The 17,409-nt window shown below is 36.5% G+C and overlaps 1 protein-coding gene across 1 annotated transcript; it reads left to right on the top strand.

Annotated features, from left to right (window-relative positions):
• Positions 1-7,154: 7,154 nt before the first annotated feature.
• Positions 7,155-7,915, top strand: LOC141601651 (uncharacterized). Its single transcript, XM_074421947.1, has 2 exons — positions 7,155-7,257; positions 7,359-7,915. The coding sequence occupies exons 1-2, from the start codon at positions 7,155-7,157 to the stop codon at positions 7,913-7,915; spliced, it is 660 nt and encodes a 219-aa protein (XP_074278048.1).
• The last annotated feature ends 9,494 nt before the right edge of the window (positions 7,916-17,409 follow it).

Raw genomic sequence — 17,409 nt, 5'->3', positions numbered from 1 at the left:
GAAAACAACCCAACATACACACCCCATAATACACGGCAAAATCGTGTTTGACACCCTTCCTCTAGCTCGCACTACGGTGCATCCCAACAACCAACAACCACCAGCCAACCGTCCCCTACAACCCTCAACTAACACGCCCTAACACTCCCCTCAAACCCGGCACAAACCAAACACAAACACATATACTCACCACCCTTACCACCACCGTGACAGCCTATGGCCACCACCGCGGTCTCCCTTGACCCACGGTGGTCCCACCACCTTCCACAACCACACACGACAGCCCACGGCCAAACAAAATGACATATGAGCCGTATTATAACACAAACACCATACAAACACCAACAACCGACAACCACCGTACCAACCACCACCTGCAACCGTCTCGACACCACCACTAGGACCCGCCATAGACGACATAACCAACCGCCTTGGTCTCATAACCATTCGTCAAATACACAACCCATAAATTCCGTCTTAAGGCTCACGACAAACACCCTTTTAGACGCCAATTCCGCCACCCACGGTGGTCAACGACGGTCACGGTTGGTCCTACTAGAATCACGACGGTCAAGGGTAGCTACTAAGGTCAACGTCGCTGTTGATGGTGGTCTATACAGTGCATAACCCATTAATTGATTGAATAAGAGGATATAAACATAAATTATGACGGTCTTACCTTTACTTTGATGAATTCCCTTATTTTTCTGCCTTAGATCCTTCTCCCTTGCCTTAGATCAATTATTTGTGTTTTTATGTTGTATATGATTATGGGTAGGTAGATAGGCTGTTTATATAGATGTAGGAAGGAAAGAGGGAGGAAGTTTCCCTATTCCAATTCCCTTATTAATATTTTTCCTTTTCTTTTTATTACTTATTATTAGTAAGTAGTATACAATTATAATTCCGTCTCATAGACACATATCACACATACCACACGTGTGCCCTACACGGTTCCATCAATTCCCGTCTCAACATTATTTAATTATTTTATTTCCGTCTTACAACTTAATTATTCAATTAATTAAATTATTATAAATTATTAAAACACATTTTAATATAATTCTACCGTCTTAAATTCATGGTATTACAGTCTTCCCTCCTTAAAAAGAACTTCATCCCGAAGTTCACCCATGAATGCTACAAAAGCCTCTATAAACATCCATTCAATTGAGTACCATTCCAACTTATCAACTTATCAAAATGCTACGAAAGCCTCTATAAACATCCATTCAATTAACCAATTATTATTATCCAGATATATCAACTTATCAAAATGCATCACAAAATAAAGTCAACACGGAAATGTATTCTCAAAATAAACTCAAAACATGAGGTGTCACATTCTACTCCCCTAGAAATAAACTTCGTCCCGAAGTTTCGGAACTACTACTACTTTATTAAAACTACTAACAACTTAAATACTTATATAAATGATAAGACTCTAATCTTCTCAATAAATACTAGTTACTCGTCTCCTCATTCCCTTGTACTGTACTAGCTGTTCCAAATGTCTTCCCACCATTACTCTGATCACCTCCATTGCCTTGCCTATTGTTGTAGCTCCTCTGGGTACTCCATTTCCTCGCATTTCTATTGCTCCCTACACTCCGTACTGGAGTATGGTAGTTCCTTTGGTTTTCATTCCCATAACTTCCATTTCCACTGCTACCCCCTTGCTTGCCCAAATTTACTCCACAATCTATGATATTATGTCCCAACTTACCACACCTAAAACAACTACCAACAAAATCTCTACTAGCCACCGACCGACCATCACCTCCACGGCTCACTCCTCCCATCGGTGCACTATTAACAAAGTAAGAGCGATAGTGGTTAGAATTTTGCTTCTTACTCCCAATAGTCTCACTAGGAGACTCCACCTTTCTCTTTTCACTCTTTTCCTTCTTCTCCTCCTTTTCCCTCCTCTCTTCCCTTAACATATCTGCAATCTTCCCTACGTGCCCAACTCGCTGATAAACATCATCCATGGTACTTGGCTTACCATCTGCAAGCCTCTTCTTAATAGTGGTTGCTAACCCCTTCTAAAACCTTAATGCTAGTATCTCCTCACTGAAGTTCAAATCAGACACATATTCTGCCAATTTCATAAACCTATTGTGATAGCTCTCCAACGTCATCTCATCAGTCATCTTAAAAGAATCAAATTCAGCTCTCATCTTACTCCTAATATGTTCAGCTACAAACACAGCCCTCATATTCTCCTTGAAACCATTTCAAGTAATAAAAGATTCATCACTCTCCCTCCAAGCTTCCCTTATGACCTCCTTACTATGATTCCACCACAAACCCGATTTTCCCCTCAAATAGTAAGCAGCATGATCTACTTGCAACTCCGCAGGACAATCCTGCAATTCAAAAAGATTGTCAAACTCCCTATGCCAATCCCCAAGTAAAGATGGTTCACCTAATTCGTTATAATTCGTCGGGTTGTGCCTTGCGATATTAGCACTCATCTTTGCTGGATCCTGAACTTACGATATTACCCTTTAGCCTTTAATGCTGCAGTTAGAGCCTCATTCATAGATATCAAATGGTCGACCTCCTCTTGGGACATGGTAGAGGGTGTAGGTGTAGATCTCTTTGGAGGCATGGTTCTGAAAAGTAAAACAAGACAACATAAGTTTATACCCGATGAAAGATGGCCTAACATTTTAAAACATTCTATACCTACAATCAAAACAAGGTGTAGTCAACTGTATCCTATCTTAGCCTTCCTTTGGTTCCCCTATCGTCACTCCTACATCTCAACTATCATAGTTTAAGAAGTGATAAAGCATTTATATTGAACTTTTGGTAAAACTCGTGTTTTCAGAAATCAAAATCAAGCTGTAACTTTCAAAAATTACCATTAAATAACCGTTACATTACTCTTTGAGATTTTATACTTTCCAGAAAATATAAGGAGTATCCAAAACATGAGAAAAAGAATCGAATTCAAATCTTTGACAACCATTTTATAAAGATTTTTACAATCCAGTTGGTCCAAACATAAACCGATCAACAACTTGTCAAAAACTTGGGACAACTTGTAAAAATAACTATTAAATGTCAAAATACTATCTTACAACGTGGCTTATTAATTTGAAAACATATATGAGTCTTTTAAACCGTGGAGTTGGAATTAGGAAAAAATCATACGTACATATTAAATGAGAAATTTTACAAAATTGTATTTCAAAAATAACTGTACAGGACATTCTGACCACTGTCCACTAAAATATTTATTTCTCCAAAACCGTAAAACTTTTAAACATGAGACCAACAACACTGGAAAGCTACTTACTGGGTTATCACTCATAAGAATTTCGACCTTAGACGATAAACAGAGATCAAACGGCAACTAGATCAAATAGGGGTACAAATCTGACGGAATAAGGTTCAGCTCTAGGTTCCTTTTTACTAGGTCATAAACCCTCATTAACACCCTCCTATACTTGTATCAACACAACTTGGTCATCAAACTTCCCACACGATTAAAATCTATTCTAAAGTATTCCTATCACAAGTTTAATCATTTCATAATATTGTAAATAACATGGTTTCGGGATTCACATAACCGCATATCACTAGACATGATACTACTATCACACAACGTCCAACCACATAATCAATATTAATTTACAATTACTTTTATGCTCATGATCAAAACAATTCATCATTCATTCCTTGTCAAATCATCATTTCATCCAATAATCAATATTAATTTCCATCTTATGGCCAAGCCAAAGCAAACAAGGGTAAAAATCTGAGAATTTAATCAAGCTTACATTCTTCACCATAACGTAATAACACATCGACTTAATATTATGCTCTAGCAATTATTTAAGCAGCTATTATCACATTCCACTCTCCTTAAAATTAAGGTTATGTCCACGTAACCTCGGTCATTAACGAAGACAAAATTCATCTTAAAGCAAAACAATATTCATTTTAAATTACCCCACTCGTCAATATCTCTCAAGGTAACCGGTTCAAAACTGAAACGGCCGGGGTTCGGAGTAATGGTACCTTCTCATCCTAAGCCAAAAGGGCTCCTAACAGCTTCTAACCGGGTTCATTTTATTAGAAACATCCTAAATTCATTATTAAATTCATTTATTAGGCCTGAGGATCGTTTTGCTCTGATACCACTTTGTAACCCCCCCCCCTTATTTAGGAGCCTTTAGCAAGACAATCTCAAATAAATAGGAATGTTACCATCTCGGTTTCCCGATGTAGTGAATAACAAAGTACAACAAACCAAAGTAGTTTAGATAAAATTTAGCGATTACATGTTTATTACAATTTAACCAAACTAAAAACTCAATATAAAATTAATTACAACTCGTAGCGAAACTAAATAAAGTGATTAATGAACTGTATGATCTAGACTTCTAGGTAGACTGACCGAGTCCTCACGCATCCCCATAAGCTCCCAAGTCAGCTAATTCAAGTACTTGTCAAGTCAGCTCCCCAATTACGGTTCATCACAGGTGTTCACGAATACATTGTCAACCACGAGGTTGAGTAGGATAAAACACATCATAATAGCCAATCAATAATAATCTCACAACTGTCAATATGCCATATTCAAATTTCAACTGTCCACGTTATCCACCAAAGACTAAGCATAGGGCTTTCCAATCATTCAATAACATGATCCACCAGAGACTAAGCCTGGGGCAGTCCAATAACTCAACCACATTATCCACCAGAGACATGGTCTGCAGAACCAGCCTGCTGTCATCCAATATCCGCATAATCCAAATTTCAACATGCAATATATATTATAAGCATACTCAACCAATTCACAATAATAACTCATTATTAGTAATCCATCTCATAACGATATGCCAGATCTCAACAACAGAATTATCAACAATTATCATATCTCATGCTCAAGCCAATTCAAACAGACTTAGCTAAATGAGTAGATTATCCTATCTCAACAGCAAAATCTAATAAAGCAGTCCAAGAAAATAATCATAAGTACTCCACTGCAAAACCGTCACCTAAAAGAAATATTATAATTTAATTATTACTTATTCAATTCATTATATTATTTTAATCAATTATAATTTAATTATATTAATTATTTCCCGTGTAGATTATTACTTAAAAACCCGTCTTAAATAATTAATAAATCAAACCCAATACCCAATACCCATGAAATCACGTGAAAACAACCCAACATACACACCCCATAATACACGGCAAAACCGTGTTTGACACCCTTCCTTTACCCGTCTTTTCACGACACCACTAACCACCAACGACACCACCCAAGCCTGTATCCTCTAGCTCGCACTACGGCGTATCCCGACAACCAACAACCACCAGCCAACCGTTCCCTACAACCCTCAACTAACACGCCCTAACACTCCCCTCAAACCTAACACAAACCTAACACAAACACATATACTCACAACCCTTACCACCACCGTGATAGCCCGTGGCCACCACCGTGGTCTTCCTTGACCTGCGGTGGTCCCACCACCTCCCACAACCACACACAACAAACACAAACACCATACAAACACCAACAACCGACAACCACCGTACCAACTATCACCTGCAACCGCCTCGAAACCACCACTAAGACCGCCCATAGCCGACATAACCAACCACCTAGCTCCCACAACCATTCGTCAAATACGCAACCCATAAATTCCGTCTTAAGGCTCACAACAAACACCCCATTAGACGCCAATTCCACCACTCACGGTGGTCAACGACGGTCACCGTTGATCCTATTAGAATCACGATGGTCAGGGTAGCTACTAAGGTCAACATTGATGTTCATGGTGGCTATATGGTACATAAACTATTAATTGATTGAATAAGACGATATAAACATAAATTATGACGGTCTTACCTTGAGGCGATAATACTTTGATGAATTCCCTTATTTTTCTGCCTTAGATCCTTCTCCCTTGCCTTAGATCAGTTATTTGTGTTTTAATGTTGTATATGATTATGGGTAGGTAGATAGGCTATTTATATAGATGTAGGAAGGAAAGAGGGAGGAAGTTTCCCTATTCCAATTCCTTATTAGTATTTTTCCTTTTCTTTTTATTACTTATTATTAGTAATTAGTATACAATTATAATTCTGTCTCATACACACATACTCCACATACCACACGTGTGCCCTACACGGTTCCATCAATTCCCGTCTCAACATTATTTAATTATTTTATTTCCGTCTTACAACTTAATTATTCAATTAATTAAATTATTATGAATTATTAAAACACATTTTAATATAATTCTACTGTCTTAAATACGGAGTATTACATTTAGAGATAAACAAGTATTAATATACTATACATAAGTATTAGAACCAAGATTAAGAAGCATAGTTAACAAGAAACATATATCCCAATCCAAAACCACATGTTTAGAACTCGACTACAACAAGGGTCAACTTTAAATGCTCATAACCTGAGTTGTAGAGGAAGAGAGGTTTGAGACAAGGAGACCCATTGTCTCCCCTCCTCTTCACCATTTGCATTGAATACCTCAGTAGGATTTTGGGGGTGGTTCAGAGGCACAGGTAGTTCAGGCACCATCCTCTTTGCAAACACATTGGAGTGACCCACCTTTGTTTTGCAGACGATCTGATCATGTTCTGTAAGGGGGATAGGAAGAGTATTGAGCTACTACTGAATGCTTTTGGCTATTTCTCTAAGGCTTCAGGTCTGCAAATGAACAAGGAGAAATCTAATTTTTACTGTAATGGTATGACTGAGCAGCTGATTACAGAGATTGAATCTGAGACTGGAATGAAACCTGATAAGGTTCCTTTTAAGTATTTGGGGATCAATGTTTCTCCTAAAAGACTATCAGTCTTGGAATGTCATTGTTTGGTAGAGAAAGTTGTTGAGAGAATAAGGGGATTAGAGGCTAGAAAGTTGGCTTACTCTGGCAGACTGGTTCTTGTGCAATCTGTGCTTAGTTCCCTGCATTCATATTGGGCACGGATTTTTATAATTCCCAAAACTGTTATTGCCAAGATTGAAGCAGTGTGCAGATGATTTCTTTGGCATGGTACTGAACAACATGAAGGTCCTGCTCTGGTGGCCTGGGATGCTATATTTCGTCCATTCAACCAAGGAGGGCTTGGGATAAAGAAACTGTCTGATTGGAACAATGCAGCACTGGGGAAATACGTTTGGTGGATTGAAAAGAAAGCAGACCATTTGTGGGTCAAATGGGTGCATTCCATTTATATCAAAACATGCACCTGAAAGGAGTATGAACCATCAATCAATAGTAGTTGGGCTTGGCGCAAAATTTGTCAAGTGAAGACTATTTTTCATCAACTCTTTTATGGTAATGTGGGACAACTGAAAGGGCAGTATACCATTAAGCAAGAATACAATTTCCTTCGACCTGATATTGAGAAAGTCAGGTGGGCAGCATTGGTGACAATTCGTTTGATGTTGCCCAGACATAGGTTCTGTGTGTGGCTCATAGCTCAGGAGAGACTACTCACACAAGATAGGCTCAAGAAGATGCAGATCATTCCTGATAACCTCTGTTTCCTGTGTGGACTGGTTGAGGAGGACCATGAGCACCTCTTTTTCAGGTGTGAGTACAGTAGAAAATGCAGGGATTTGGTTCACAGGTGGTGTCCTTTTCAGCTGCCTGCAGAGCATTGTTGTGACTGGTGGATTAAATGGAGATCACGATGTTTGGCGAGGAAAAAAGTGCTTGCAGTTGTGTTGGCAGCCTTGATGAATAATATATGGTGGTGCAGGAAAAAAAGCAGGGTGGATATGATTCTCCTTAGACCTGAAAGCTTAGTCAGACAGATTCACAAAGAAGTTCGGCTAAGGTTGAATAGTATTAGAATTGGTAGTAAGAATAGTACAGCATTGCATTGGATTGACATAATATGTAAGAATTAGGATAAGCATAGTGCTTATCTTACAAAATTGTTGTAATGGGCTTAGTTAATTATTTAATGAGAAGCTTACCTTTCACAAAAAAAAAAAAAAAACCTGAGTTGTAGACATGATATTGAGGTAAAACAAATTAGAATTGATAGCTTGTCCTCTTACAGTTCTAGGGGTAGGTCACAAGTCCAAAACAAGTAATAAACGAGGGAGATATGATTGTTTTAGTAAAATGCGACAGTGCAGGAAAAGTTTTACCCGACCCGGTGAAATTTCTCACCCCTTGGCGAGAAGACTCAAAAACGTATTTTACCCAACCGGTTAAAACTTTACCTGAGCAGGTACAATTTCATCCCTCGACGTCACACGGGTCACACACATAGATCTTCATCTTTTCCATTAGTCAATAAAGGTGAACCTCATGCAAACTCAACAATGCTCAACACCAAGCAATAATGGAGACATGAACAACCTCTAAACACATCATAAGGCATCATCAATTTCACAACAAACCCACTTTACTCAACATTCCACCACTAATATAGTTGAATACAAAATCATGAATCTCATATATCACCCAATTCCCATAAACAATGGTTAAAAGATAAGTATAAACATGGATTCGAAACGAAATTTCACAAGTAAAGTGATAATTATTACCAACATCCATCATTAACATGCAAATGTAGTAACTTACTAGCTAAAGAGTAAAACTTAACATACAATTTCACATAAAAGATGTAATATCGAGTAACTTATCACCATTACCTTTTCGTACTTCAAATCTTTAATCCGCCAAGTCGGCCCAAATTACTCCTTGTCCCAAATCATCAAAGTCCATCCTTTTATAAACATTGACACCATTAGAAAAAGAGGAGAAAAACATGGAAAGGTGGGTTTTAGAAAGAGTTACAAGAACCTTACTTTTCTTACCTAGGAATAAAGAAGAAGGAGAGAGGATTCTAAAACATCAATCGGATCTAACTATGGTTAAGGATTGGAGGTTTTATGTGAGTTTTACTAGAAAGGTCTAAGATGGGTTTTAATTGAGTATATCTCATCTTTTCTAAGGAAGAAGATGAAGAGATGTTACTGAAAAATTGGAAGAGGAACCCTAAAAATTTCATCCCTCGACGTCACACGGGTCACACACATAGATCTTCATCTTTTCCATTAGTCAATAAAGGTGAACCTCATGCAAACTCAACAATGCTCAACACCAAGCAATAATGGAGACATGAACAACCTCTAAACACATCATAAGGCATCATCAATTTCACAACAAACCCACTTTACTCAACATTCCACCACTAATATGGTTGAATACAAAATCATGAATCTCATATATCACCCAATTCCCATAAACAATGGTTAAAAGATAAGTATAAACATGGATTCGAAACGAAATTTCACAAGTAAAGTGATAATTATTACCAACATCCATCATTAACATGTAAATGTAGTAACTTACTAGCTAAAGAGTAAAACTTAACATACAATTTCACATAAAAGATGTAATATCGAGTAACTTATCACCATTACCTTTTCGTACTTCAAATCTTTAATCCGCCAAGTCGGCCCAAATTACTCCTTGTCCCAAATCATCAAAGTCCATCCTTTTGTAAACATTGACACCATTAGAAAAGGAGGAGAAAAACATGGAAAGGTGGGTTTTAGAAAGAGTTACAAGAACCTTACTTTTCTTACCTAGGAATAAAGAAGAAGGAGAGAGGATTCTAAAACATCAATCGGATCTAACTATGGTTAAGGATTGGAGGTTTTATGTGAGTTTTACTAGAAAGGTCTAAGATGGGTTTTAATTGAGTATATCTCATCTTTTCTAAGGAAGAAGATGAAGAGATGTTACTGAAAAATTGGAAGAGGAACCCTAAAAGAGGGATTTGGTATTATTAAAGATGGTACAAAGGCTTGTTTAGGCCCAATTACAAAGGCATGTGGTTTGTGACTGATGTGGCTCGTATTTACGCACATTTAGTCCCTTAACTAGCTTCGTTCCTATGCTTCCTAGCATGTATTAGGGTCGTTTCTATCTTAAGCTTACTACTTTGCATATTCTATGAGGTTTTGTGCCCTTGGTAAGGAAGGAACGCTAGCCTTGCGTGTATGGAGAAAAACTGAGCTAAATTGATCGCATCTAACGACCAATCATCAAAGAGGAAACCGATACTAAAGGCCTAAGTAGATAGAAAAAATAAATGGGCAATGATAAAAGACCCCCACGACTCCTCAATGATCCCCACAGATCATAAGGCAGCCAAATAAAGAAGAAGTAAATCTGCAAGGAGAGACGGGCATCCCAAGCTCGGCCCGAGCATCCCAAAGGGTGGGACGGGCGTCCCAAGGCTTAGCCTGAGCGTCCCTAGAGCAAGACGGGCGTTTTTCCTTACAGCATGAACGTCCAAAAGGTGCCGGTCGGGCGTCTCCATGAAGGACTTGAAAGGCATTAATCTTCACTTTAGGGACTTAATCGTCATTTAGGCCCTTAGTTAACCTAATACTTATACTTATTATATATACACTCTTGTAATAGAAGATTGGCATCAAGTCTTTAGAGTATATTAGAGATCAATTAGATTAATTATATCTTAACCCTTCCTTAATTATTGTTGACGAATTCTTAGATCTTGTTGGGTAATTTGAAGATTATTTGGGTTTAATGAATAATTGACAACTCTTCATTCATCAATCAAGTTCTCTTCTATTATCCTTTCCTTTCAATTTGTTCATCATAGGTTTGGTACAATTATCTTACTCTTTACTTAATCCTTGTTTTACTCTTTAATCATGTTTAGACTTGTTAAGATGATTGACACCATTGTTAGCAAGTTCACCATGATGATGAGTGAGTAATTCTTTAACTAGGATTAATGGGGGATTAGGGGAGTTAATTACAAGGTAGAACTTTACTTAATAAATTCATATGATTGCTTACTTGTTATAGTTTCAACTAATGCACATATTACGCTTGATGAAATGCTTGATTGACAACCTAGCATGAATCTTTTATCCATTCAACAAGACTTGTAAGACATAAACTAACTCAAGGCTTGTTAGACCATGCATATAGTTGAATAGGGAGAATTAAGTCGACTTGTAGGAGTTGTAAAGTCTCTACCGGCTCGGCTTCGAGACCCAAAACTTCCTATGAATTGTAAGATATAAACTAACTCGATTCCACTACAACAATAATATGCTTGCATCTATGAAACTTGTTTATGTGTTCTCACTATGATTCCCTTATGAACCAATGACACCCTAGTGCCTTAATCAATTGTTTAAAAACCCTATTTACTTGCTTTGGTTTTATTTGTTTAAATTTCCTTTGTTAAGTAGTTTAGATTGAAAACCTTAAACTCAACCCAAATTGTGACACCCTAAGACATAGCTCTCTACAACCGATAAATCAATACAATACTGGTCTCTTGGAATCCGACCTTTACTTACCGCTCTACTAAGAGTAGTTTGTTGAGATTATAAATAGTGTTTTGATTCGTAAGCTTAGACGACAAAGTTTAAACCAAATCAGTGACTCGGTTTTGCACTCAAAAGGCCCATACTTCTACTTTTAAGAGGGTTTCCAGATTGAAATAAAACCAAATTGATTTTCGAAAACCAAAGTACGATTTTGAAAGTATAAGCCAAATAAATAATATACCAAATATAATTGAGTATTATTAAATTAGCGATTTAATAAATATGGCCCCCTTTTACTAAAAGAATAAGAGCCTTTAAATTTTTCCCACCTAGGTGAAATGTCTATAATTGGTCCTCATTTCTCACATTATATCATATTAATTCTATACTATAATTAGGAGATACTACTACTAATTTTTAATTTGTAAACACACATTAATGGATGTTTTAATTTTGTTATACATGTGGGATTACATTAATAGTACGGATGATATGAGACAAAATATTCTGCACAATTTTTTTCATAATTCTATGTTTCCGTCTTTTGATACAAAGGTACTACAAGTTGACTATGTCCATTTGAAAATTCTCTAATTTTGTTGTATAATTAACTTATTACATAAAGGCATTCTTTTGGTAAATGTAATCGTATTGTAATAGTATTATTAATAATAAAGTAATTTATATAAATAGGTTCAATTAAAACGTCAATCTTATTTGGTATGAAAACTATGAAATTATCTTATCTTATAACGTTTAAGCGTGTTACGAAGCTATAATATTTAACGTCTTTATATATTATTATCTAAAAAACCGCGTATTTGCACAAGATCTACACTAGTTACCCATTAAGAATCGCGGGTGTTACACTTAGCTTCAATGGTCAAATCCGTAACTCGCCAATCTCAGAAACAATATAATTATCTTATTAATAGAAAATATTAAATATGAATCTAAAATAATAATTACTAGTAGTTCATCCCAAATAAACACATAAAAATCTAAAATTGGTCACGGTTAACAAGTAATTTACAATCTCGAAAAATAATAACAATATTAGGGGCGGTAGAATCGTGTTAGTTTATATATAGTAAAAAAACAAACTCGAATAAGGCAGAGGCATATAGATGCAGTTCAGAGCGAGAACCCGAAATTAATTGAGAAAAAAATGGAAAATGGTGATTATCATTTAATCTTTAGCATTCTCACTTAAAAGTCTTGCATACGACTAAATACCGACTTAATTTAAAATGTTTCAAATTTATTTTTCTATGTTTAATTTAAGATCATTGATAATCAATGTTAATCGATCTTATTTCTAAATTTAATTAAAAGTTATTTCTTCTATTTATTTATAATTCCCATTCTAAATCTCTAACAATCAATGTTAGGCGGGTGGCGTTAGAGCTGACAAACAATGACACGACACAAACCTGACACGAAATTAACAGGTTTGGGTTGAAGCTTAATGACCCATTTATGTAAGTGGGTCGACACGAACACGAGACGATATTTATTTGGGTTGGGTTTGGGTTGAGCGCTCTAAACACGAACCCGACACGAATGACTTGTTTACTAAATTAATCCTAATTTTTCTTGATCCTCCATCACATAAATACACTTAAATTTTCCAAATATGGACTTGACACGAAAACATGACATGAACCCAACATGAAATTAACGGGTTAGGGTTGAGGCTTGATGATCCATTTATGTAAGTGAGTCAACTGATAGGTGTCATTAGACTATCAAAATAATATTTGTACTCAACAAATAACTTTAGCAAGTAGTAAGTAATGTCGAACCCAAAGGACGATAGCTTTGTATTATGCAAGTTATGGAGTGTTTAAAGTAGCAACAATGGGTGTCACAATTAATTGGTAAGGTAAGAGATCAACTAACAACTACTAGCAAATAAACGTAAATAAACGAAAATAAAGCAAGTATGTAAATAGGAGTATAAACAATTGATTAAGGACATTGGGGTGTCATGGGATCATAGGGGTAATCACGTAATAGATCCAACGGAATGCGTTTGGTTATTTGGTCAAAGTCATCATAGAATAGGGCCGTAATTTTCGGTCTTACAACCCATAGATCGAGTTGGGTTAGCTTCTGAGTTTTGGCGTACACCCGATCTCGTTACTAGTCTTAGTGCATGGTCTAACAATCCTCGAGTTGGTTTATATCTTAAAAGGTTTGTTGAAGAGGTAAAGAATCATGTAAGGTCGTCAATCATGCATTTCATAAAACATAACATGTGCACTAAAGCTAGGCTTACAAAAACACAATTTAATCAACCAAATATACTCATTGAAAGATTAATCTACCCGTTAATCATTCCCTAATCCCCCATTTACTCTAGCTAGATGAATACTCACTTATTATCATAAAGGTCATGCAATTAATGGTGTCAAACATCAAAGCAAGAGGAAACATGATGAACGAAGTAAAGTAATTAACAAGGATTTAACAAGTAAAGAAGTAAAAGAATAAAAGAGTAAAGAAATGTACCAACTTTAAGGAGATGAACAATAATAATGAAGGAAATAAAGAAGAAACCCTTTTGATTAATGAAGAATTGTCACCTTCTTCAAATATAACCCAAGAATTCTTCAACAATAAGACTAGATCTAAGCTTGAATGTGGAAAGATTAAAGAACAATTAAGGAAAGATTAAATTAATTGAATGTGATTAAGGTAGTTGATTCCTAATTAGCTGATGGGTCGTGTCGTTGTACGCCCTCAAACAATATTTATAGTCTCCACAAACTACCCTTAATAGAGTGGTAAGTAAAAGTCGGATCCCGAGGGACGGGTATTGGATTAAGCTATCAAATGCAAGTAATTATGCCTTAGGGTGTCACAATTTAGTTTGGATTGAGAGAGATATTTACACTACTAGGCAAGGTAAACAGAAACAAATGAAAAGCAAAGCAAGTAAAGTAAATGGGAATGTAAACAATTGGTAAAAGCCACTAGGGTGTCATGGGTTCATAAGGGAATCATGGTGAGATCACATAAACAAGTTTCATAGATGCAAGCAAATTATTGTTGTAGTGGAATTGAGTTAGTTTATATCTTTAAATTCTTAGAAAGGTTTGGGTCTCGGAGCCGAGTCGGTCAAGACTTTACAACACCTACAAGTCGACGTAATTTCTTCCTATTCAACTATATGCATGGTCTAACAAGCCTTAAGTTGGTTTATGTCTTACAAGTCTTGTTGAATGGATAAGAGATTCATGCTAGGTTGTCAATCAAGCATTTCATTAAGCATAACATGTGCATAAGTTGAAACTACAATAAGAAAGAAATCATATGAGCTTATTAAGTTAAGATCTACCCAATGATTAACTCCCCTAATCCCCCATTAACCCAAGTTAGAAGACTACTCACTCATGATCATGGAAAGCATGCTAACAAGGGTGTCAATCACATTAAAAAGTCTAAAGATGATGGATGAGTAAAACAACAAACAATAATTAAGCAAAGAGTAAAGAGATTGTACCAAACTTATGATGAACAAAGGGGGAGGAAAGAATAATAGAAGAGAATTTGATTGATGAATGAAGAGTTGTCAATTCTTCAATAAATCCCAAAAAAATTTCCAATTACCCAACTAGATCTAAGAATTCTTCAACAATAATTAAGGAAGGGTTAATATGTAATTAAGCTAGTAGATTTCTAATCTACTCTAATGACTTGATTAAGAATTGATGTCTAATCCCCTAATACAATCGGGTATTTATACTAAGTGCAAGTATTAGGTTAACTAAGGGCTTAAATGACAATTAAGTCCCTAAGATGAAGATTAATGCCTTAGATGTCTTCCAAGAAGACGCTCGACCTGTCCTTGTTGGACGCCCATGCTGTAATGAAATTCGCTCGTCCTACTTGTAGGTCGCTCGGGCAGAGACTTGGGACGCCCGTCTTGTTTTTCAGGATGCTCGGGCTGAGCTTGGGATGCCCGTCTCTCCTTACAGATTACCTTTTTCTTCACTTGGCGGCTTCATGATCCATGGGGATCATTGAGGAGCCTTCGGGGGTCCTTCATCATTGCCCATTTATTTGTTCTATCTACTTAGGCCTTCAGTATCGGTTTCCTCTTTGATGTTTGGTCGTTAGATGCGATCAATTTAGCTCCGTTTTTGCTCCATACACGCAAGGCTTGCGCTCCTTCCCTACCAAAGGCACATAACCTCATAGAATATGCAAAGTAGGAAGCATAAGATAGAAACGACCCTAATACATACAAGAAAGCATAGGAACGAGGCTAGTTCGGGGACTAAATGTGTGTAAATACGAGTCACATCAAATATCCCCAAATCGAACCTTTGCTCGTCCCGAGTAAAGATGTGACTAAAACTATGACTTTTATTAATAGTACTAGCCGATGTGAGACAATTAGCGGGTCTCACTCCGCCCCTTCAACTCACAACAAGACACTTATGAGGTATGATGCCTTCTTGCAAGGCAAGGTGGGGCTTGCCAAAATGGCGATGCATCCTAACATCTAAGCACATAAAAAGAAGTAAGGGATGCATCTCCAAAAGGAATAGACACTCTCCACATCTAAGTGGCGGAAATTACCTACAAGGGAAGCAATTCAAGGGCACACACTCCATCATAGATATTGGTTCTCCTAGTTACTAAGTCCAAGAGGATACAAACAAGTCACTCCAAGTTTTGTTAAACTAGGTTACCTTTATCCGCAGTTGCTAAATGCTTTTGTCAAGAGCCAAGTCCCTATGGTGTTAGAAAACACTGTAGGATCGCGGAATTCCCCCTCTTGCGTAGATAAGAAGAAGGGTCGTCCCCTCTCCACCATGCAACAAAGAAGGATCATCAAAGGATAAAAGGGATTCCAAGTATATGAGTTTCATGATGGTAGTTTGCTTTTGGGTTTATTCCCCCCCCCCCCCCCCCCCCCCCCCCCCCCAATTTTGAACATTCGACAATCAAGAACATTGTGCCATTTTTTGATGTTTGGCATTTTAAACCTTTTGCATTCTCTTTGAACATTTTTCAAAGTAACCCCATTTGTAGCAAGGGTACTTCTATTAAAGCATAGGATTCTATTTTTTTGCTCCTCATTTCATTTGATGTAATTGCAAACATTTGACATTTGATAACTTGAACTTAATTTGACATTTTTATGCCCATTCCCTTTTTTGTTGACAAAATATGATGATAGAAGCGTAAGGAAGGTCGCATGGCATCAAGGGTCACCTTGGAATAAACGGCAGCCAAGGAGTTATCACACCACAAGGCACTCTTGACTAGGCCTTAGTCCATGCATCAAAGGATACTAGTATGACACCTCCTAGGGTGTCTTGAGGGTATTCTAGTAAACAAAGTCTCAAGGAGAAAACTTATCTACAAGGGCCTTATATACACTTGTCAAGCTTCCCAAATAGGCATTTTCACAAAAAATTTCTAATATGCAACTACATGCCATGATGCAAATATCATATATACAACTCTAATGCATATGCTTCTATGAACTAATATGCCATGTAAACTAAATGCAAACTCTTGAAGAAATCCGTCTTTAGGAACTCCGGAATGAATAAAATTACATAATAAATTACATAATTTCCTATTATACATTTGTAACTAAAATAAAATAAATCTATTAAATTACAAAACGGTGATACGAGATCACAATAAAATTACAACCGAATCGATATTCCCATACATTTCGGGAAATATCAATTAAAATCTAAGGCCATACTAAGTAAAATTACATAATTCGAAATTACATAAATTAAAATTATGACAATCATAAAGAAAAATGCAGCATTATAATATGTATGAACATGCTCAATTTTATGCTAAATCGCCTTTTAATTAGCCAATATCGTATATTACTCGGTTTTTACGGATTTGCGTGATTTCAACATTTTATAATCACAAAAATGCATAAACTCATATTTATGCATAAGTTAATTACCCTAACCTCTTAGGACTCAAAATTTAGTCTTCACTAATAATTTGACCATAATTAACTTTTATTTACATAATTGTTCATAAAAGGACCAAAAATTACAAAATAAGCTATTAAACTTCAA

This window comes from Silene latifolia, chromosome 9 (assembly GCF_048544455.1).
Source record: "Silene latifolia isolate original U9 population chromosome 9, ASM4854445v1, whole genome shotgun sequence".
NCBI classification, from domain to species: domain Eukaryota; kingdom Viridiplantae; phylum Streptophyta; class Magnoliopsida; order Caryophyllales; family Caryophyllaceae; genus Silene; species Silene latifolia.
This window is presented reverse-complemented; position numbering and strand designations above follow the sequence as displayed.

What these genes read in the sequence shown, in the direction of transcription:
- LOC141601651 (XM_074421947.1), top strand. Translation starts at nt 7,155, where the DNA reads ATGCAGCACTGGGGAAATACGTTTGGTGGATTGAAAAGAAAGCAGACC. An exon ending in AAAACATGCACCTGAAAGGA is followed by an intron (nt 7,258 to 7,358) that starts GTATGAACCATC and finishes GACAACTGAAAG; the next exon opens with GGCAGTATACCATTAAGCAA.